A 23,635-nucleotide genomic window follows, 5' to 3' on the forward strand; every position below is an offset into this window, starting at 1 on the left:
AGCCTCCCCACCATCCTCCCGCCCGCCCGGGCCTCTCTAATGGTCTGGAGGGAGCGATGCGCCTCGCTGTCTGTCTATCCACTCCAATTAGAGAGATCTCCCTCTTCCCTCTCATTCACTCTCCCTCTCTTTATATCCCCGTCTCAAGCTGATGCGTTTTGAGTCCTTCCTCTTTCTCTCTTTCACTCCTTTTCTATCAGTCTTCATCTTTCTTTCCCTCTGCCTGTCCTTCTCTCCGTCTCCCTGTGTCTGTGGTGAAACTCATTGCCCCCAGTCTGTTAATTGGAGCTCCAGTAAGGCAGGTAGGATCAATAGGCGGAGGCGTTGGAGCCTAGCAGGAAACACGCTGATGACTCAACCCTCACATTCAACTACATCGGCAAGTATTGTGTGCCCATGTGAGGCATGTGAGTCACCGTCACACAAACACACACACACACACACACACACACACACACACACACACACACACACACACACACACACACACACACAGGAGAAGAACACACACACATGCACACACGCAAACAGAAGAACAAGACACACACACACAGAACATACTCCCACTCAAACACACTCTTGGCCAAAGTCCTCATTGTGACTTGTCTATCACAGCACTTGTTACTCTGTGACCCCCCTCCTAATTCTCTCCCCCCCCCCCCCCCTTGACTCTCCAGCCTCTAATGAAGTCACCACACAGTGTATGAGGGGGAGCTCCTCAAAGAGCCTTGTAGTCAGCTGCTGTACACCACTGGTCTTTATCAACTAGTGATTCAGGTTTGGGGGTATGTGGGCTACAAGTCAGAGGTTATGTGGTTTGACGAGCTCATCAACTTTTGCCCCCAATTGGTTAGATCATGGATTCTAGTCTCAACTGGAGGAGTAGCTGTGAACTCCATATGGCTCCTTAATTTTCTCATGGAGCCTAGGTTAGACTAAAGGACAAAGGACAATGTATTCATCCTACTGTGTTGTGTCAGCAGTGTTTTCGTCTAACATTGTTAAGCGTAAATCATAGGCGTCCCATTGTGACATAGCTACACGGCTCTGAGAACACCATCCACGGTTGACACACAGAGGCCAAATGCGCACTTCCCCATAATTCCCAGCGAACGCGTCTCCGGCACGCTTCCTCTATTCATTTGAATGTGTTGACAGTTGGAGAAATTGCTTGAGCCATGTTGGAACTTCCAAAGTCTGAAAGGTCAACGGTCCAATATTCTAGAACAACCACTGTGCGTACGCCGACACGTTTTGGACTCTGATAAACCCTTCAGTCTGCTGATGTGTGAACCGTGTGAGACTGAGAGGGTCATCCATGGAGCATTATATGTGTCAGGATCACGGCCCCGCCCTGTTCACGGATGGAACCTACCTTGAGTTTGACCTATAATCTGTGCTTTCTACCTGCTCTTTCTACCATTGCAGCCGTTACCATGACAACGGTACCGCGACAGCAAGTCTTGTTACTGATAGGCTAGAACTGTTTACGGTAACAAACTTGGAGACGTACAGACGTCGTATTTCTGTGTGGTCTTTCTTGGTCCCTCTCGGTTCTGTGGAGTTTTTTTGAGTGTGTGTGCTTTCGGCAGTGTTATAATTAGGCAATAAGGCCCGAGAGAGTGTGGTATATGGCCAATATACCATGGCTAAGAGCTGTTCTTAAGCACAACGCAACGCGGAGTGCCTGGTCACAGCCCTTAGCTGTGGTGTATTGACCATATACTACAAACCCCCGAGATGTCTTATTGCTATTAGAAACTGGTTACCAATGCAACTAGAGCAGAAAAACACAAGTTTTGTCAGACCCATGGTTTTGCTCAACATTCAGGCCTCGAACCACCCAGGTTATAATAGTTGTTATAAACTGGATGGTTTGAGCTCTGAATGCAGAATGGCTGACAGCCATGGCATATCAGACCGTGTACCACAGGTATGACAAAACATTTATTTATACTGCTCTAACTACGCTGGTAACCAGTTTCTAATAGCAATAAGTCATGTCGGGTTTGTGGTATATGGCCTATATACCACGGCTAAGGACTGTATTCAGGCACTCCGCGTTGCATCGTGCATAAGGACAGCCCTTAGCCGTGGTATATTGGCCATATACCACACCTCCTTGGGCCTTATTGCTTAATTATAACAATGATGAAAGCACACACTCTCAAAAAACCTCAACAGAACCGAGAGGGACCAAGAACGACAACTCAGAAATACGACGTCTGTTTGTCTCCAAGTTTCCAGGCGTCTGATTCTCTCCTCCCTTTTGTTGTTTAAGGCCGACTATCAAGACAGATTGTGCAAAACGCATGCTACGAGTGTGCTTCCCATCTGTAGTGAAAAGGAGGACAAGAGGGACGGAACGGAGCGAGGTAGGAGGGACGGAGGAAATACCAGACTGACAATGTGGGCCGGAGGGAGATAATTGAGAACATATGGGTCAGGTCCTACCAGAGCTCAGCTAAAGCTTATACTCTCAAAAAAGGAAAGGGTTTAGTGAAAAAAAGTGCTGATCGAGGATTGTCAGTCATGAGTAATAGAGTGTCATTTGGGATATTTCCCTCTTTTTGTCACTTACTCGCTCTTTCCCCGCACTGCTCGTGCGGTTATTCGGGGTGATGTCACTGTTGTATTACAGTTTTTCTCAAATGCTAAAACACCATTTCTGAAACCTTGCTCCATTTCCTGAAAACATTCAACACAAAACCTCATCCTCAAGCACTATTTACATAACCTCTGACTCCTCTGGCAAAATGAAACATTCGCCTCAAAACAGTTTTACCTGTGTTCAAAATCAAACACTGCTCTCAAACCATAAAGAAAGTGATCAAAATGATATACACTCTCAAGCAGTCAGTAAACAATACACCGAAAAATAGAAAACACATTGTTCAAAACATACAATCCTCAGGGAGAAGTACATTTTTAATTTTAAAAAAATATTCATATTTTTCCGTCATTGTCTTTTGATGAACGAAAACATGTTCTATCATAGTAGCTCAAAATGTATCAGAAATTACTACTCTGCTTTGCTCTTTGCAATTTTGTATTTTGTTCTTCCTCCTCCTTGTACCCCTATTTTTACAGTACTGTACCCTGCATCTCACAATCTTGTCCTTTGTCTCTGTGATACTGTAATTCTTGTTCTTTGTTGATATGAACCTGCAACCAGTCAAAATCTATTGAGCAGTCAGTACTGTTAATAAATGGAAAGCACAATGTTCAGGGCCATATAATTCATCCATTGTACAGTATACAGCCTACAATGCACTGTACTAGAGTATCCATTCTCAGACTTTCTCCTTCCCACCTTCAACAACCTGTTTGCTCTCTGAACTGGTTTATATTGGTTGTGTCGCATCATTTGAAACAGGTTAAATCCATTTTGAGTGGTTGTGTTCAATCAATGACATATGTTCTCTATTTGTATTTGATTGTTGCCACTTGTGTTTACCAGTATGGATGACATGTGCATTAGAGTGCAGAATGTGTTTACCAGTATGGATGACATGTGCATTAGAGTGCAGAATGTGTTTACCAGTATGGATGACATGTGCATTAGAGTGCAGAATGTGTTTACCAGTATGGATGACATGTGCATTAGAGTGCAGAATGTGTTTACCAGTATGGATGACATGTGCATTAGAGTGCAGAATGTGTTTACCAGTATGGATGACATGTGCATTAGAGTGCAGAATGTGTTTTGAGAATGAGAATGTGTTTAGAGTTTTGCTGGAAAGTCTAAGTGAGATCTGCTAATTGTGTTTGACCATGTGAAATGGTTTAAGGTATTGACAACAGACTGCATAATTAGCTAAATGAGTCCAGGCAACTGAGAACTTTGTTCAGCCAATGGGTTTTAGTGTTTTAGCAATTGAGAAAAAACTGTAACCTACTTCTAGTCACTGTGTCACTGCAGACTCAGTGACAGCGTGTGTGTATGTGTGCATTTGTCTGTGAGTCTATGTTTGTGTGTGAGAGAGGAGAGAGAGAGAGAGAGAGAGAGAGAGAGAGAGAGAGAGAACAGAAGCCTCCCAAAAACAGTGACTGCAACTAAGGTCAGCACATTCTCTGTGAACTCCCTCCTGCCAAAACACAGAGATCTCTATCCATTAGGAAGATTGGCTCTTAATTTAGGGAGTAGGAGTTGGGGGAAGGTAGGGGTAGTATGGGGACTGCAGAGTGTATGGGGACTGCAGTGTGTGTGTGTGTGTGTGTGTGTGTGTGTGTGTGTGTGTGTGTGTGTGTGTGTGTGTGTGTGTGTGTGTGTGTGTGTGACCTTCTAATCCAATCTGCATGAATAACAAAGTGCAGTGAGGCCTGGGAAGTATATAACAGGACATGGGTCGTATCATATATTATGATGTCTAAGACCATTGTGCTGTCAAAGACCGACACAGAGCCAATAACTCTGGTATATAGACGCTTCTATATGCTCATCTTATCCCTACAGATGTTCAGGTCCAGTGGATTTCAGGGACACAACCACTCCCTGCTGAGACAGAGGTGCACTGATCTTATTAGTGTACTTCCCAAAATACACCCTAATCTCTATATAGTGCACTACTTTTGACCAGGGCCTCTGGGCATTATATAAAGTATAGGGTTGGACTGATGTGGCACCTTCTCTTTCGTGCTTTAATGGCTCTTGCTGACATGGTTCAAATGCAACAAATGCAGAGTGTTCTTATTTTAATTAGTCTAGACCTGGGTCAATTTGTCTTCATGTCAATGAGTTTTGTCATTTTAGGTTAATCAATTGTTTAAGAGCAATATAGGTTTACAGCAGGGTTATAACATCAGAACATATGATTGGTGTTTTAAAAATAGCAATGAATATACATCAAGTCTTTGTGCTTAGTGAACATTGTGATTTTGTCATAGAGTTTGATCTGAGATGGTGTTCGGTCTCAGGTTCAAATAATATAGCAACAATATCTCTAGGCTACTATATGCCTAAATTGTCATATTGTTATAAAATGAAGAGATTTAAAGGGTCGTTATGCACAATATGTTGCTATTAGCTCCATTGAAAGGATGTGGTTGGCGTTGCCATGCCGTCAGTAATATAACTGGCAGTAAAACATGACTCATCACACTATTCAAACAAGGAGAGGTAGCCTGGAATGATCAATGCATAGGCAATGTTATTATCATACAAATAATGCTGATTATATGACAGTGGATTTATGTGAAGACATAGGATAGATAAGCAGATAAGCAAAATAATACAGTCCTTTCAAAATATTCGTAGTACGGAAATACACTGAGTGTACAAAACATTAAGAACACCTGCTCTACCCAAGACACAGACTGACCAGGTGAATCCAGGTGAAAGCTAAGATCCATTATTGATGTCACCTGTTAAATCCACTTCAATCAGTGTAGATGAAAGGGAGGAGTCAGGTTGAAGAAGGGTTTTTAAGCCTTGAGACAATTGAGACATGAATTGGGTATGTGTGCCATTCAGAGGGTGAAAGGGCAAGATAAAAGATTTAAGTGCCTATGAATTGGGTATGGTAGTAAGTGCCAGGTGCACTGGTTTGTGTCAAGAACTGCAACTCTCCTGGGTTTTTCATGCTCAAAAGTTTCCCGTGTGTATCAAGAATGGTCCACCACCCAAAGTACATCCAGCCACCTTGACATAACTGTGGAAAGCATTAGAGTCAACATGGACCAGCATCCCTGTGGAACACTTTCCACACCTTGCAGAGTCTATGCCTCCACGAACTGAGGCTGTGCTGAGGGCAAAGGGGGGTGCAACTCAATATTAGGTAGGTGTTCCTAATGTTTGGTATGGTCCGTGTATACCCTAAAAATAGATGCTGTTTAATGGGCGTGGTATGCAGAATATAGCAATATTAATTTAAAATCAATAAAAAATCAGAAGATTGAATGGTTGGTGATTTGTGACTTTCCCAAAGACATGTCTGTTGACAAAGATCGCGAGTAATCATTTAAATCTTCGGCTTCTCCTGGTCTTGCGCCTCGCCCTTTCCGTTCGCTTAGTGCGTGAGCCACTGTCGCTCTCCGTAACAAAGGCAACGGTGTCACTACTGCGTGGAGTCGCACCCGCCCCACCACCTCCCTCCTATCCCCGAAACGGTGCTCCAAAGTGTCACATGCGGAATGTTTTTAAAAAGGTTTAATTATCTCGTCTTTTCTATCCCCTAAACGTAGAGATAGCATTGTAATCTCTCCAAATCCACAGAACCGAGTGCTTACACGCCTTTCAGCAGGTTAGCTGTCTAGCGGATGGCGCGACTCACAATTTGGAGCTGTCAATCTCCGGTGCGCAAAGCAACTCATTTTTTTATTGTCGGTAGACGAGGGGCGCTGGCTTCATTGAACTCACTGCCAATTAAACAATTGGGTCCTTTGCTGGAAGCATAAAAAAACAAATGCACTCCTCGTCTTGTAACTTTCCACTCAGAAGATTGAGTGAGTATTCTGCTGCTATGCTCTCCATTTACGCACCAGTGACTGGGCTAGCAATAACCCTCCAAAGCATTTAGCTGCGAAATTAGGCGACATTATTCTTGTGGGCTATCATTGTTCCAACTCTCTGGTCATTTTGAGACTTTGGACAAATAGACAGTCATATTCTGAAATCAGATTACATTCATATTCAAATGTATTGGTCTGGGCTTTTAGTGTTGAATGTGGTGATGATGATGATGATGATGGTGAAGCTGGTAATAGATGACTAACATGAACACATGTGAGACGGAATTGTCAATTCAAATGAATAGCAAAGACTGACACGCCCTAAATCAAACAGCATCCTGATATGAACCCAAATGCCTTAAGAAATGAGTTAACCAAATGTGCTTTCTTTGGAACAAAGTAGCCGACAACTTAATATTATTGTTCATTGGAAATTGTCAAATGATCTGGTTTACTAGGCAATCATAGGAGTAAGCTAAATCATTTCTAAGACAGAGGCTTCAGAAGCAGGTGAAGCGAGAGAGATGGAGAGGAGAGAACAGAGAGGATGTGGCGCGCTTACTTTTCTATCCGTCACCTCTTCTCCCACAGCCTCGATCTCCCCGGAGCACTCCATCCCTGGCGTGACAGGTGGGGACGGCAGCCGGTCGTACAGACCCTGCCGGGCCAGCAGGTCGGCAAAGTTCAGCCCGCATGCCTTGACCCGCACCATGACTTCTCCGGCCTTGAGTGCCGGCTTCCCCTTCTTCACCTGCAGTTTCACCTTATCATAGCCCCCGTAGCCGGAAAGGACCAGAGAGCGGTAGGTGAACTGCTCTTCCTCGGGGACCTTCTCGGTCGCCGCCGGTGTGGCTGCCGCCTCGTTGGAACTGACTGGTGGGGACTCCGGCTTGGACTCAGCTTTTGGCTCCTCGCTGGGTTTATTATCTTGCTTTGTTTCCTCGGCGTTTTGCTGCTGAGCAGGTGCATCATCGCCAGACATTGTGAAGAGTATTAGTAGACAGTGACAAGTCTTGAAATTAAACGTTCACTTTTATCCTCTTGTCTTTAGGAGCTTTGCTGTAATGAAGCGTTGATGAGTCCGATCTGAGTGAGTCAGGAGCAAAGAGAGAAGAAAAAAACTGATTCTCAGAGCTTCTTCAGCAGCCTTGCATGAGGACACAGACCCGAGTCAATGAGAGCTTCAGCTGAGGAAAGAGCAGGCTGCCTCGCAACGGCTACAGTGGCCAGAGGGTGTCAACTCCGCGCTCTGACAGTGTGTGTGAGTGGGACGAGAAGGAGGCAAGCTAGAAAACCCGGAGAGCGGAGTCACTGAGGAGGAGGAACGACAAGTGGATTTTATAGACAAACGGGCTGTGTCCGCCTATATACGTTTCGACATAGCCAGGGGCGGGCTGGGACAAAAATTCAGCACTGTCATTTCACACCAGCCCACAACCCCGCGCAAAAATGCTAATGCAAAATGACATAATCAACTATAGTACAGCATTTCTCAACCTTTACTGTACTGTCTGTGCTTCTTGTTCTTGTTCTCATCTGTTGTCACTCTGTCTGTCTGTCACACCTATGTGGTAATTGCTATTACATACAGAGCCACCATTTTAAGGAACTGGCAGTACATCTGTGTCTCTGTTTTCTTCTTTCCTCCAATACACTCAACTCTGGGCTGTCTCTGCAAAGCCTAGCATCCTTTCCCACAGCACTGGTATCAGAAGACGATGGGACCACACTGCCTGTGCGGGGCCCAGCAACATTCTAGTTGTGAATGAATAAACACATTTATTAGATAAAGAAGAAAGATTACTGAATACATGCCTAATAGAGACCTTGTGAAAGCCTTACTACTTACATTGCAAATACAAGTGTCTGGCTGTCATACCTGTTCCCCCCTTATCTTAATGGTTAATTACTATTACTATTACTATTCAGAACATTTTCAGACCCTTTGACCTTTTCCACATTTTGTTACATTTCAGCCTTGTTCTAAAATGGATTAAATACATATTGTTCCTTATTAATCTACACACAATACCCCATAATGGTAAAGCAAAAACAGGATTTTATACATTTTTGCAAATGTATTTAAAAAAAATACCTTTTTCACATAAGTAGACAAACCCTTTGCTATGAGACTCAAAATTTAGCTCAAGTGCATCCTGTTTCCATTGATCATCCTTGATGTTTCTATAACTTGATTGGAGTCCACCTGTGGCAAATTCAATTGATTGGACATGATTTGGTAAGGCAACACACCTGTCTCTATAAGGTCCCACATTTGACAGTGCATGTCAGAGCAAAAACTAATCCTTGAGGTCGAAGGAATTGTCTGTAGAGCTCCGAGACAGGATTGTGTCAAGGGACAGATCTGGGGAAGGGCACCAAAACGTTTCTGCAGCATTGAAGGTCCCCAAGAACCACCAAGACTCTGACCGCCCGGCAAAACTGAGCAATCAGAAAAAGATGAACGGAGCAAAGTACAGAGAGATCCTTGATGAAAACCTGCTCCAGAGGGCTCAAGACCTCAGACTGCGGTGAAGGTTCACCTTCTAACAGCACAATGACCCTAAGCACACAGCCAAGATGGGACAAGTCTCTGAATGTCCTTGAGTGGTCCAGCCAAAGCCCGGACTTGAACCCGATCTAACATCTCTGGAGAGACCTGAAAATAGTTGTGTAGCAACACTCCCCATCCAAACTGACATATCACGAGAGGATATGCAGAGAAGAATGGGGGAAACCCCCCAAATACAGGTGTACCAAGCTTGTAGCGTCATACCCAAGAAGAGGCTGTAATCATTGCCAAAGGTGCTTCAACAAAGTACTGAGTAAAGGGTATCAATACTTACAGTTGAAGTCGGACGTTTACATACACCTTAGCCAAATATATTTAAACTAAGTTTTTCACAATTCCTGACATTTAATCATAGTAAAAAATCCCTGTCTTAGGTCAGTTAGGATCACAATTTTATTTTAAGAATGTGAAATGTCAAAATAATAGTAGAGAGAATGATTTATTTCAGCTTTTATTTCTTTCATCACATTCCCAGTGGGTCAGAAGTTTACATACGCTCAATTAGTATTTGGTAGCATTGCCTTTCAATTGTTTAACTTGGGTCAAACTTTTAGCCTTCCACAAGCTCTGGGATTCTGAGTAACTGAGTCAAGTTTCTAGTCCTCCTTGCCAGCACACACTTTTTCAGTTCTGCCCACAAATGTTATATAGGATTGAGGTCAGTGCTTTGTGATGGCCACTCCAATACCTTGACTTTGTTGTCCTTAAGCCATTTTGCCACAACTTTGGAAGTATGCTTGGGGTCAATGTCCATTTGGAAGACCCATTTGCGACCAAGCTTTAACTTCCTGACTGATGTCTTCAGATGTTGCTTCAATATATCCACATCATTTCCCCCCCTCATGATGCCATCTATTTTGTGAAGTGCACCAGTCCCTACTGCAGCAAAACACCCCCACAACATGATGCTGCCATCCCGGTGATTCACGGTTGGGATGGTGTTCTTCGGCTTGCAAGCCTCCCCCTTTTTCCTCCAAACATAACGATGGTCCTTATGGACAAGCAGTTCTATTTTTGTTTCATCAGACCAGAGGACATTTCTACAAAAAGTACAATCTTTGTCCCCATGTGCAGTTGCAAACCGTAGTCTGGATTTTTTATGGCGGTTTTGGAGCAGTGGTTTCTTCCTTGCTGAACGGCCTTTCAGGTTATGTCGATATAAGACTCGTTTTACTGTGGAAATAGATACTTGTGTGCCTGTTTCCTTCAGCATCTTCACAAGGTCCTATGCTGTTGTTCTGGGATTGATTTGCACTTTTCGCACCAAAGTACGGTCATCTCTAGGAGACAGAAATCGTCTCCTTCCTGAGCGGTATGACGGCTGAGTAGTCCCATGGTGTTTATACTTGTGTACTATTGTTTGTACAGATGAATGTCGTACCTTCAGGCATTTAAAAATTGCTCCCAAGGATGAACCAGACATGTGGTCTACACATTTTTTTCTGAGGCCTTGGCTGATTTCTTTTGATTTTCCCATGATGGCAAGCAAAGATGCATTGAGTTTGAAGGTAGGCCTTGAAATACATCCAAAGGTACACCTCAAATTGACTCAAATCATGTCAATTAGCCTATCAGGAGTTTCGAAAGCCATGACATAACTTTCTGTAATTTTCCAAGCTGTTTAAAGCCACATTCAACTTAGTGTATGTAAATTTCTGACCCACCGGAATTGTGATACAGTGAATTATAAGTGAAATAATCTGACTGTAAAAAATTAATGGAAAAATGACTTGTGTCATGCACAAAGTAGATGTCCTTACCGACTAGCCAAAACTATAGTTTGTTAAAAAGACATTTGTGTTGTGGTTGAAAAATGAGGTTTTAATGACTCCAACCTAAGTGTATGTAAACTTGACTTCAACTGTAAGTAATGTAATATTTAAGTTTTTTATTTTTAATACATTTGCAAACATTTCTAAAAAACTGTTTTTGCTTTGTCATTATGGCATATTGTGTGTAGATTGATGAGGTAAAATGTTGTTTTTATTTCATCCATTTTAGAATAAGGCTGTAACTTAACAAAATGTGGAAAAATTCAAGGGGTCTGAATACTTTCCGAATGCACTGTATATACTATAGAGTCAAAACATCAATACACTGGCAGTACATATCTCTCCCTCTCTCTCTTTTCTCCCTATGTCCACTACAAAAAAAAAAAAAAAAAAAAATGTCCACTACACTTGACTGCTGCAGCAGCAGCTGAGCTGTCTGTTCTGTGCTGGGTAACACTTTGTTTTAAGAGTCCATAATAAATAATGTATAAGGCATTAACAAAACGTTTGCTCAGCGTTTATTAATCATTACTGCACCCTTTGTCAATATTAGGTAGTTATTCACACATGTATATTTTCTTAAACATCCTGTGATGTGTGCTTGTTATTTTACCAGGTACTGCAGGAATGTCTACCAATGGCATGCCCATCTTTTGTGAGAACGGTAATAAATGGTTTATTATTGACCCTTAAAATAAAATGTTACCCATCATAGTTGTGAATGAATAAACAAAGAGGAAAATCATACCTAATAACAGCCTAACTACATAGTTCAAATTATAGCATGTCAAGTGTTCCCCCCTACCCACTTAACTAAGTGTTAGGCTACATATAATTCAATAGAAGAAAACGGAGAGAGAGAAAGAGAGTGAGAGACACTGCCAGTTCCTTAATGTTTTGGTTGTATAATACAGCCAATGGCTACATTAAGGAAGGGGCAGTCTCCTTCTCTTCTAATGAATTCAATATTCAACCTTGTGTGTTCGTCAAAGAACGATGCTACAACTAGTTTATGTGGATAGAAGCGATGGGCTTCGTTTGACAGTGTCGTGCGCGTATGCATATATTTCTGCCAAGTAGTGACAGGCCTTTCAGCGATTTAAAGGAGGGGGATATAGGTGGGACTTTCCAGCCTTCCTTGGCTATGAAATATAATCCGACACTAGAGTCTGTAACGGAGACGCTGAGAGTCGAGAAGCAGGTGCAATGTTTAATAAAACAATAAACAAGGAACGGGACAACATAACAGTAGCGTCCACGCATAAACACAGGAACAATACTGACCGGGGAAAGAACCTAAGGGAGTGCCAGATATAGGGGAGGTAATAAGTGAGGTAATGGAGTCCAGATGTGCCTCATGATGACGTGCAGGTGCGCGTAATGATTGATGCCAGGTGTGCGTAAAGATGGATCCCAGGACCGGTGGTTAGTATACCAGCAACGTCGAATGCTGGATGGGAGGATTGGGAGTAAACATGACAGTATCCCCCCCAACGCGCGGCTCCAGCCACAGGATGACGCCGACCAGAAGGACAGCCCCTAGGATGAGGAGCAGGCCGGTCCATGCAGCGAAGGTGGAAATCACGTATGATGTTGGGATCCAGAATGTCCTCCACCGGAACCCAACATCGCTCCTTTGGGCCATACCCTTCCCAGTCCACCAGGTACTGGAGCTGACCCCCATGACGACAAAAGTCCAGTAGAGATCTGACGGCATAGGCCGGACCCCCCTCGATGTCCAGGGGGGGGGGGGGTGGAGGGGTGTCTTGGGGGACCGCATCAGCTAGGGAATCAGGAACCACCAGTCTGAGAAGGGAGACATGAAAAGGTGAGATACGGTAATCACTGGGAAGCTGTAACCTATACGTGACCTCGGTGACCCTCCGGAGAACTTTGAACGGCCCCACAAACCGGGGGCTCAGCTTCTTGCAGGGCAGGCGGAGTGGGAGGTTCCTGGTAGAGGATGGTGAATGGTTCCTTGGCACCCTCCAGCTTGTGTCTCCACTCCTTTAATGCCAATTTCACCACCAGGACATCTCGGTCACATACATCGTAATTCCTCTCTGCAGGTGACAGCTTCTTAGAGTAATGTGCGCACAGATACCATTTCTGTAGATTACCCTGTCGTTGAGACAGAACTGCCCCCACGCCCACCTCTGAAGCCTCCACCACAAAGGATATCATGGGATCTGGGAGTTTGAGCAATGGGGCACAGGTGAAGCGTCCCTCAAATCGACGTAAGGCCTCGTCGGCTGCTGGGCTCCACACCAACCTACGGGGACGACCCTTGAGGAGAGAGGTGAGAGGGGCGGCAACGGATCTGGAGCTCCTGATGAAACGGAGGTAGAAGTTGGAAAACGCTAAACACCATTGTAACCCTTTTATGGTGGTTGGGCCTGGCCATGGTAGCCTAAGGAGACAGCCTTCTGATGAAATTGGCACTTCTCAGCCTTGACGAGCAGGCGGTTAGCCAGGAGGCATTCCATGTGATCCTCCAGCATAGCCGAGTAGACCAGGATGTCATTGATATACAGGACCACCTGGCATCCGAGCATGTCCCTGAACACCTTGTTAACGAATGCCTGGAATACTGATGGAGCTGGCTAAGCCAAATGGCATCACCAAGTAATCGAGGTGGCCAGACATTGTGCTAAATGCAGTCTTCCATTCATCCCCTCCCGGATGCGGATGAGACTGTATGCATTCCGCAGGTCCAGTGTGGTAAAGAACCAGGCCCATAATAATAAAACAAAAAACATGGAATAAGACAACATAACAGTAGTGTCTACGCATAAACACAGGAACAATACTGACTGGGGAAAGAACCTAAGGGAGTGCCAGATATAGGGGACGTAATAAGTGAGGTAATGTAGTCCACATGTGCCTCATGATGACGTGCAGGTGCGCATAATGATTGATGCCAGGTGTGCGTAATGATTACCGGAGAAGTTGATTGCTGGAGGGGAGGAGTGGGAGTAGACGTGACAGAGTCACTACTTACAACAGCTCATAAACCCACTAGCTGGACTGAAGAGACTGAGATTCAGAAGTGAATAAACATTGATAAAACAATTAAAATACACAGACCCCGAATTGACCTTTATTGAAATACATGAGGAATTGTGTTTAGTGAAATGCACTGTATACAGTATATGTCTAGTAGATGCTATCAACGGTTTTCTTTATTTTTTACTATTTTCTACATTGTAGAATAACAGTGAAGACATCAAAACTATGAAATAACACATATGGAATCATGTAGTAACCAAAAAAGTGTTTAACAAAGTAGCCACCCTTTGCTTTGAAGATAACTTTGCACACTCTTGGCATTATCTCAACCAGCTTCATGAGGTAGTCACCTGGAATGCATTTCAATTAACAGGTGTGCCTTGTTAGAAGTTAATTTGTGGAATTTTGTTCCTTCTTAATGCGTTTGAGCCAATCAGTTGTGTTGTGACAAGGTAGGGGTGGAATACAGAAGATAGCCCTATTTGGTAAAAGACAGTCCATATTATGGCAAGAACAGCTCAAACAAGCAAAGAGAAACGACAGTCCATCATGAAGGTCAATCAATAAGGAAAATTTCAATCCGCAAAAACCATCAAGCGCTATAATGAAACTGGCTCTCATGAGGACCGCCACAGGAAAGGAAGACCCAAATTTACCTCTGCTGCAGAGAATAAGTTCATTCGAGTTGCCAGCCTCAGAAATTGCAGCCCAAATAAATGCTTCACAGAGTTCCAGTAACAGACACATCTCAACATCAACTGTTCAGAGAAGACTGCATGAATCAGGCCTTCATGGTCAAATTTCTGCAAAGGACACCAATAAGAAGAAGAGACTTGTGTCATCCAAGAAACACAAGCAACAGACATTAGACCGGAAATCTGTCCTTTGGTCTGATGAGTCCAAATTTGAGATTTTTGGTTCCAACTGCTGTCTTTGTGAGACGCAGAGTAGGTGAATGGATGATCTCCGCATTTGTGGTTCCCACAGTGAAGCATGGAGGAGGAGGTGTGATGGTGTAGGGGTGCTTTGCTGGTGACACTGTCATAGATTTTTTTTAAATTTCAGACACATTTAACAAGCATGGCTACCACAGCATTCTGCAGCGATACGCCATCCCATCTGGTTTGCGCTTAGTGGGACTATCATTTGTTTTTCAACAGGACAATGACCCAAAATACCTACAGGCTGTGTAAGGGCCATTTGAAAAGGAAGAAGTGTGATATAGTGCTGCACCAGATGACCTGGCCTCCACAATCACCTGACCTCAACTCAATTGAGATGGTTTGGGATGAGTTGGACCGCAGAGTGAAGAGTGAAGGAAAAGCAGCCAATAAGTGCTCAGCATATGTGAGAACTCCTGCAAGACTGTTGGAAAAGCATTCCAGGTGAAGCTTGCTGAGAGAATGCCAAGAGTGTGCAAAGCTGTAAAGGCAAATGGTGGCTACTTTGAAGAATCTAAAATATACTTAGATTTGTTTACACTTTTTTGGTAACTACATGATTCCATATGTGTTATTTCATAGTTTTGATGTTGTGATGCCTTTCGTTGTTTGAAGGAAGAGTGGACCAAAGAGCAGCGTGGAAAGTGTTCATGATATTTATTTTCAAGAAACACAAACAAAAACAACAAATTCAAAAACGAAAGCGAACAGTTCTGTCAGGCACAGACAATAAACAGAAAATAACACCCCACAAAACCCAAACGGAAGATCACAACTTATATATGATCCCCAATCAGAGACAGCGATAGACAGCTGCCTCTGATTGGGAACCACACTCAGCAAAAACAACAAAGAAATAGAAAACATAGATTTTCTCACCCGAGTCACACCCTGACCTAACAAAACATAGAGAATAAATAAGGATCTCTAAGGTCAGGGCGTGACAGATGTCTTCACTACTATTCAAATCAAATCAAATCAAAATGTTATTTGTCACATACAAATGGTTAGCAGATGTTAATGCGAGTGTAGCGAAATGCTTGTGCTTCTAGTTCCGACAATGCAGTAATAACCAACAAGTAATCTAGCTAACAATTCCAAAACTACTACCTTATAGACACAAGTGTAAGGGGATAAGAATATGTACATAAAGATATATGAGTGAGTGATGGTACAGAGCGGCATAGGCAAGATACAGTAGATGGTATTGAGTGCAGTATATACATATGAGATGAGTATGTAAACAAAGTGGCATAGTTTAAAGTGGCTAGTGATACATGTATTACATAAAGATGCAGTAGATGATATAGAGTACAGTATATACATATACATATGAGATGAATAATGTAGGGTATGTAAACATTATATTAGGTAGCATTGTTTAAAGTGGCTAGTGATATATTTTACATCATTTTACATCAATTCCAATTATTAAAGTGGCTGGAGTTGAGTCAGTGTGTTGGCAGCAGCCACTCAATGTTAGTGGTGGCTGTTTAAAAGTCTGATGGCCTTGAGATAGAAGCTGTTTTTCAGTCTCTCGGTCCCAGCTTTGATGCACCTGTACTGACCTCGCCTTCTGGATGATAGCGGGGAGAACAGGCAGTGGCTCGGGTGGTTGTTGTCCTTGATGATCTTCTTCTTCTTCTACAATGTAAAAAATAGTAAAAATAAAGAAAAACCCTTGAATGAGTAGGTGTGTCCAAACGTTTGACTGGTACTATTTGTGTTATAAAAGCCAGTCTAACAACTTGTTATCCTATAGCCTATTGTCTAAATGTTACCCCAAATCTCCCTTCCCTAATTAGCCTACTACAGTAGATATTAAATATATTCCATATATTCCAAAATATTAGGCCTAACTGGCAGTATTAGGTTACATGAGCTGTGTTAGTGTGCCTGAGTGTGTCTTTCTCTGTTTGCTTCCTACCTCGACTGCACCACAGTAGCTGATCTGTCATTTCACACCGACACATACACAGCACTCGGACCAGCAGAACCAGAACTTTCAGCAGATAAGTTGGTTCATTTCACACGTTTAAATCAAATCAAACTGTACTTTATTGGTCACATACACATAGGTTAGGACATTTACTTTGTGCATGACACAAGTCATTTTTCCAATAATTGTTTACAGACAGATTATTTCACTTATAATTCACTCTATCACAATTCCAGTGGGTCAGAAGTTTACATACACTAAGTTGAATGTGCCTTTAAACAGCTTGGAAAATTCCAGAAACTGATGTCATGGCTTTAGAAGCTTCTGATAGATTAATTGACATCATTTGAGTCAATTGGAGGTGTACCTGTGGATGTATTTCAAGGCCTAACTTCAAACTTAGTGCACCTTTGCTTAACATCATGGGAAAATCAAAAGCAATCAGCCAAGTCCTCAGAAAACAAATTGTAGACCTCCACACATCTGGTTCATCCTTGGGAGCAATTTCCAAACGCCTGAAGATACCATGTTCATCTGTTCAAACAATAGTACGCAAGTATAAACACCATGGGACCACACAGCCGTCATACCGCTCAGGAAGGAGATGCGTTCCTAGAGATCCTAGAGATTAACGTACTTTGGTGCGAAAAGTGCAAATCAATCCCAGAACAACAACAAAGGACCTTGTGAAGATGCTGGAGGAATCACATACAAAAGTATCTATATCCACAGTAAAATGAGTCCTATATTGACATAACCTGAAAGGCAGCTCAGAAAGGAAGAAGCCACTGCTCCTAAACTGACATAAAAAAGCCAGACTACGGTTTGCAACTGCACATGGGGACAAAGATCGTACTTTTTGGAGAAATGTCCTCTGGTCTGATGAAACAAAAATAGAACTGTTTGGCCAGAATGTCCATCGTTATGTTTGGAGGAAAAAGGGGGACGCTTGCAAGCCGAAGAGCACCATCCCAACCATGAAGCACGGAGGTGGCAGCGTCACCTATTAAACAATTTAAAGGCAATGCTACCAAATACTAACAGAGTGTATGCAAACTTCTGACCCACTGGGAATGTGATGAAAGAAATAAAAGCTGAAATAAATAATTCTCTCTGCTATTATTCGGACATTTCACATTCTTAAAATAAAGTGGTGATCCTACCTGACCTAAGACAGGGAATTTTTACTTGGATTAAATGTCAGGATTGTGAAACTGAGTTTAAATGTTTTTGCCTAAGGTGTATGTTAACTTCCGACTTCAACTGTATATATTGTTTTGTTTGTTGTGAATTAAGACCATCCCATCCCAATAAAATATGGCATTTGCATGCATTGCAAAGCAGAGATCACCAGTTCGAGCCCAGTGTGGAGCAGTCTAGGAAGCTAAGCTGTTTGCAGTACACTGACCCCCATTACATTAGCAAAGAGCAACTTCTCAAGAAAGAATTTTGCTCGGACAGACTGGGAGTAGTCTGAGTGAGGAGGGGAAAACTGAAAACTAGCTGTTTTTGGTTTGGAACTCTCTTTCTTATTAGTCTATTAACTATTTTACTGCCTGTTGATGGTGGTAAATATTCCATCCCACCAAAACGAGGCTGAAATGTCAGGCCGTCTTTTCAAACAGTGCTTAACACTAAAATGGCATTATCATAATTTTCACAATTTCACAGTATTATTCCAACCTCATAGTGTGGAAGTATATAGTATACACAGGAAAATCAAGATTTTTACTCCACTGGGCCTTTAACAAATTGTGTGCTTTTCTCAATTCAGGTCAACAACACAGACAGTGACATATCAATTAAATTATGGGATTGGAGATGACATTGATAGATGTCCCCAGGGGTCAAACCAGTGTCTGTAGCTAACCCTCGAGCACTGAGATGCAATGCCTTGGACCGCTGTGCCACCCGGGAGCCCAAGACAAGTACTGGAAACAATATAACATTATAACAAATCTGGGAAACCGGGCCATTGTATTCATAGCTGACTTTGAAAAGGCCTTTGATAAAGTACGACTGGAGTTTATATAAATCTTATAAAATGGCTTAAAGTTATTTATAGTAACCCTAGGTGTAAAATAGTAAATATTGGCTACTTCTCAGAAAGTTTTAAACTGTCAAGAGGAGTAAAACAAGGATGTCCACTATCGGCATATCTATTTATTATTGCCATCAAAATGTTAGCAATTAAAATCAGATCCAACAGTAATATTAAGGGGTTAGAAATCCAGGGCCTAAAAACAAAGTTGTCATTGTATGCTGATGATTCATGTTTTCTTTTAAATCCACAATTTGGATCCCTCCACATCCTCATAGATGATCTAGATACTTTTTCTAACCTCTCTGGATTACAACCAAATTATATTACGTATTGGATCACAAAAAATACAACGGGGATGTGGACATACTTCGTATACATATACCGAAGTAAAGAAATTATCTCACTCCTATGCATTTTTATAGAAAGTTAATGTTGCTACCATGGAAAGGAAAATATCTCTCTATTTGTGGAAAAATCACCCTGATTAACTCTTTAGTCATATCCCAGTTGATTTATTTGCTTATGATCTTGCCTACACCTAGCGACCTGTTTTTAAAAAATTATATGAGCAAAAAATATTCAATTTTATTTGGAATGGCAAGCCAGACAAAATTAGAAGGGCCTATTTATATAATGAATATGAATTCGGAGGGCAGAAATGATTAAATATTAAAGTATTAGACCTCTCACTAAAGGTGTCAGTCATACAAAAGTTATACTTAAAACTGGTTCTCTAGCAAATTAGTAAGAATGTCTCACCCCGTGTTCAACAATGGCCTTTTTCCCTTTACTCAGATTACAATTTCTCATTTTCGGTTATTTGAAAACAAAATAATCTCCAAAATATCGTTATTTTTAAAACAAGCCATTGAAAGTTGGATGCAGTTTCAATTTAATCCACCAGAAAAGACAGAACAAATAATATAGCAAATATTGTGGTTAAACTCAAATGTACTAAATTATATTTAAAATATAATCAAATGTTTAAAAAAGGTATAATCTTTCTAAATTCTATCATAAATAGGACTGGTGGAGTTATGTCACGCATGCAGCAAACAAAAATATATGGAAATCTCTGCTCTACCCAAAATTGCAACTAACATTGCGGCATTACTGCAAAAATGGAAAAGGCAATTGGAAGGGGAAAAAAAGTAAGGAACTTGTCTGTCGGCCCTGCATGTAATAAATAACACATACCAGTTTCATTTAAAGACCAAAAAATTGACAGCCATATTGATTACAAAATAGTTTTGATCTACCGATTCCATGGCACATGGACTGATATGCTAAAATAATTTTATATGTGGGATACAACCTTCCCAGCTCTGAAGATTTTGCTGTGAAGAGAGTCATTGTTTTTGGTCGCAGGTCCAGGAATGGCTGAAGAAATGCAACGTTTCCCAGGAGCTAACTCTGCAGATGTGATTTGAAAAGTCAACGCCAATCGATCAAAAATAGAATAATACTTTTAGCAAAAATATTTGTCTTTAATTTACAATCTGTAGAAACTATGAGAATGGAAAGGTTCAGAACTTTTGTGAAGCGTCACAGCACAGTTTAAAAATATATGCCAAATAGAAATCCAATATGGATGGTGGAGATAAATGGGAGGGGTTGAATGAAGCTGAAGGGTGGGACTAATAACAACAAAATAACAATTGTAAAATATACTGTCTCTGTAAAATGTATATAAGTTCAGAACTTTTGTGAAACAGCACAGTTGAAAATATATGGCAAATAGAAATCAAAGTAGATGGACATCAGAAATAGATTGAGGGTAGAGGAAGGACAGGACTAAAAACAAACAAAAGATAACTATTGTAAAATTGATTGTATCTGTAAAATGAATATAGTATGTATAAACTGGAAGTAGACGCGTAAGTGCTGTTGTTCATTAGTTTACTTCAATTAGGGGAGGGGTGGTAGGGTTAGCCGAAAATAAAATACATTTGTAAAAATAAATATATATGTATCTGTCACGGCTGTTGAAGGAAGAGGACCAAGCTGCAGCGTAGTTAGCGTACATATTCCTTTATTTTAGAAAAGACGCTGAACAAAACAATAAACACTACAAAAACAAACCGTGAAGCTCAATGCTATGTGCCCTAAACAAAGTCAACTTCCCACAAAGACAGGTGGAAAAAAGGGCTACCTAAGTATGGTTCTCAATCAGAGACAACGATAGACAGCTGTCCCTGATGGAAAACCCTACCCGGCCAAAACATAGAAATACAAATAATAGATTATAGAATACCCACCCCAACTCACACCCTGACCAAACCAAAATAGAGACATAAACAGGATCTCTAAGGTCAGGGCGTGACAGTATGTGTATTTATATGTATGTACAGTATGTATGTATGTATGTATGTATGTACATGTGTATATGTATAACAGAGAGAGAGTAGTGGAAATGGAGAAGTTCAGAGGAAATGTTTGTTTATGCCACCCATTATACTGTGTGATTGGCCGGAACTCACAGGATGCTCAGGACTCATTGTTGCTACTTCCCAGTAAAGTACAGGCGCGTCATAAAAACAAACTTCTTGTCTTTCGATCCTGTCACCCCTCCATCGTGTGGGAATGTTGACTGACATTATGAAATTGGCTCACTTGCCAGACCTAATAATCAGGAAAACCACGTTCTTCCCCTGTGGTGTCGCGGGCTTAGAAAGGTATGTATCCATACTGGTGGTCAATAAGGCCTGTGTCCTGGAGAAACCTTGCTGGTTAAGTTATTGATCTGAAAAAGTGCTACCTGGCACTGAGCCCAGATCAGTAGAGCAGCACTTAACAGGGGTAGCCCCTGAGTGGATGTTGATCTGGATGCGGAAGTGAAATAAACTGAACGGACGGCAGAGCCAAAGGTACTTTTGTCTGTGAGAGACATAGATGTTTAATGGGATGTGAGGACGTCACCATCAGGGAGAGCCACTGCTCCTCAACTGGACGGTTGAGGAGCATTTTGCCTGTACATTTCATAATAAATGTTTTGTTCTAACAGGTTTATATGTTGTTTTGGACTATTGTTGACGACATTTGCTAAGATTTAAAAAAACAAACAAATCAAATCAAATGTATTTATAAAGCCCTTCGTACATCAGCTGATATCTCAAAGTGCTGTACAGAAACCCAGCCTAAAACCCCAAACAGCAAGCAATGCAGGTGTAGAAGCACGGTGGCTAGGAAAAACTCCCTAGAAAGGCCAAAACTTAGGAAGAAACCTAGAGAGGAACCAGGCTATGTGGGGTGGCCAGTCCTCTTCTGGCTGTGCCGGGTGAAGATTATAACAGAACATGGCCAAGATGTTCAAATGTTCATAAATGACCAGCATGGTCCAATAATAATAAGGCAGAACAGTTGAAACTGGTTGAAACTGGAGCAGCAGCACGGCCAGGTGGACTGGGGACAGCAAGGAGTCATCATGTCAGGTAGTCCTGAGGCATGGTCCTAGGGCTCAGGTCCTCAGAGAGAGAGAAAGAAAGAGAGAAAGAGAGAATTAGAGAGAGCACACTTAAATTCACACAGGACACCGAATAGGACAGGAGAAGTACTCCAGATATAACAATCTGACCCTAGCCCCCCGACACATAAACTACTGCAGCATAAATACTGGAGGCTGAGACAGGAGGGGTCAGGAGACACTGTGGCCCCATCCGAGAACACCCCCCGGACAGGGCCAAACAGGAAGGATATAAACCCCACCCACTTTGCCAACTCAGCTGTTATTTTGCATGTAGCAGTTGGGCTAGCAGTTGCATTACACTCAAAATAATTTGAATTCAGATACTAATCTGGCTGACGACACTAGCTAGCTAAGCTATCTAGCTAACCAAACCGATTATGATGGTTAGCTAGCTAGTGTCGTCAGCCAGATTAGTATCTGAATTCAAATTATTTTGAGTGTAATGCATTTGATTGTTCACAATGGTATGAACAAATATTCAGCATTTATATTCATGTGAGCATTACAATATGATTATAACCGAAAAGTAATGTGGAATGGCATATATATTTAGACTTTGGCTGGGCTTGGTAATTGCTAATGTTAGCCAGCTAACTTAGCCTTAGGCAGAGCATTGTATCCTGGGTGGTGGAATTGTATTTTTAATATTTTAACACTTGACCTCAGAATGCAATTAGCTGCGCTTGTATGATATAAACTCACTGGTGGTATTGTATTTGGTAGGCTTATGTTACACACAATCAAAACTAGTTTAGTTTAATTTACAAAGACTATGAGTGTGGCTTTTTTATTGCTAATTAGTAGTTTACTGATTCAATATTTCTTTCAAAACACACACCTTAATTATACATTTATTCAATGTGATGCTTAGAGTATTGATTAATATGTATTGCCTATTGAAGGCAATTAGCTATGCTTGTATGATTTGTTGATGCAGATGTAACAAAGTGTAAATTGACTGGTCTGGCTAGGTTCACCAAGTGTCCAGTAGAGGGCGCAAACCCTCGTAGATTCACAACTCATGAAGCCATAAAATACACTAATCTGATGGTGCTTTCTTGTCAATGAATTTCAGGTCGGTATCAGCAAGTATCCCTGACAATTGACATATTAACAAAGACATAAGCATGTAAAGATATATGATCAAAACAGTGATGAACTTGGGATTGTTGCAAAATGTGTTGTTGCTAATGTTGCTAGCATGCAAGCTAATGGTTAGCGGCTAGCTAGCTAGCTAAAGGACATTCAGACTGGTAGCTCACTAGGTGTCGCGACAGTAGACCTTTTGTTTTTAGCCTGTATTACAGGTCTACAGGTAAGAGGCATATTGATAACCTTTTATCTAAATGTAGCTTCATATGTATGTGCTATTTTGGAGTTTGTACCTACATTTAGCTAATCATTTTGCTCGCTAGCCACTAACTAGTTCATAGATGCTAACT

General features: G+C 41.7%; 1 protein-coding gene and 1 long non-coding RNA gene across 2 annotated transcripts in view; both read right to left on the reverse strand.

The window, feature by feature from the left end:
• Window positions 1-7,755, reverse strand: part of LOC109893299 (synaptic vesicle membrane protein VAT-1 homolog) — a 45,592-nt gene extending 37,837 nt beyond the window's left edge. The window contains exon 1 of the mRNA XM_031827284.1: window positions 7,013-7,755. Coding sequence (XP_031683144.1) covers window positions 7,013-7,432 — 420 coding nt within the window. The 5' untranslated portion in view covers window positions 7,433-7,755. The remainder of the gene's footprint in view (window positions 1-7,012) is intronic.
• Window positions 7,756-11,991: 4,236 nt separating this feature from the next.
• Window positions 11,992-13,609, reverse strand: LOC116374302 (uncharacterized). The gene is made up of 2 exons (XR_004210157.1): window positions 12,706-13,609; window positions 11,992-12,600 (listed from the first exon to the last, which is right to left on the reverse strand). It is a non-coding gene; the product is annotated as an uncharacterized LOC116374302 (long non-coding RNA).
• Window positions 13,610-23,635: the final 10,026 nt, after the last annotated feature.

Source organism: Oncorhynchus kisutch, linkage group LG6, assembly GCF_002021735.2.
Source record: "Oncorhynchus kisutch isolate 150728-3 linkage group LG6, Okis_V2, whole genome shotgun sequence".
Classification (NCBI taxonomy): Eukaryota; Metazoa; Chordata; class Actinopteri; order Salmoniformes; family Salmonidae; genus Oncorhynchus; species Oncorhynchus kisutch.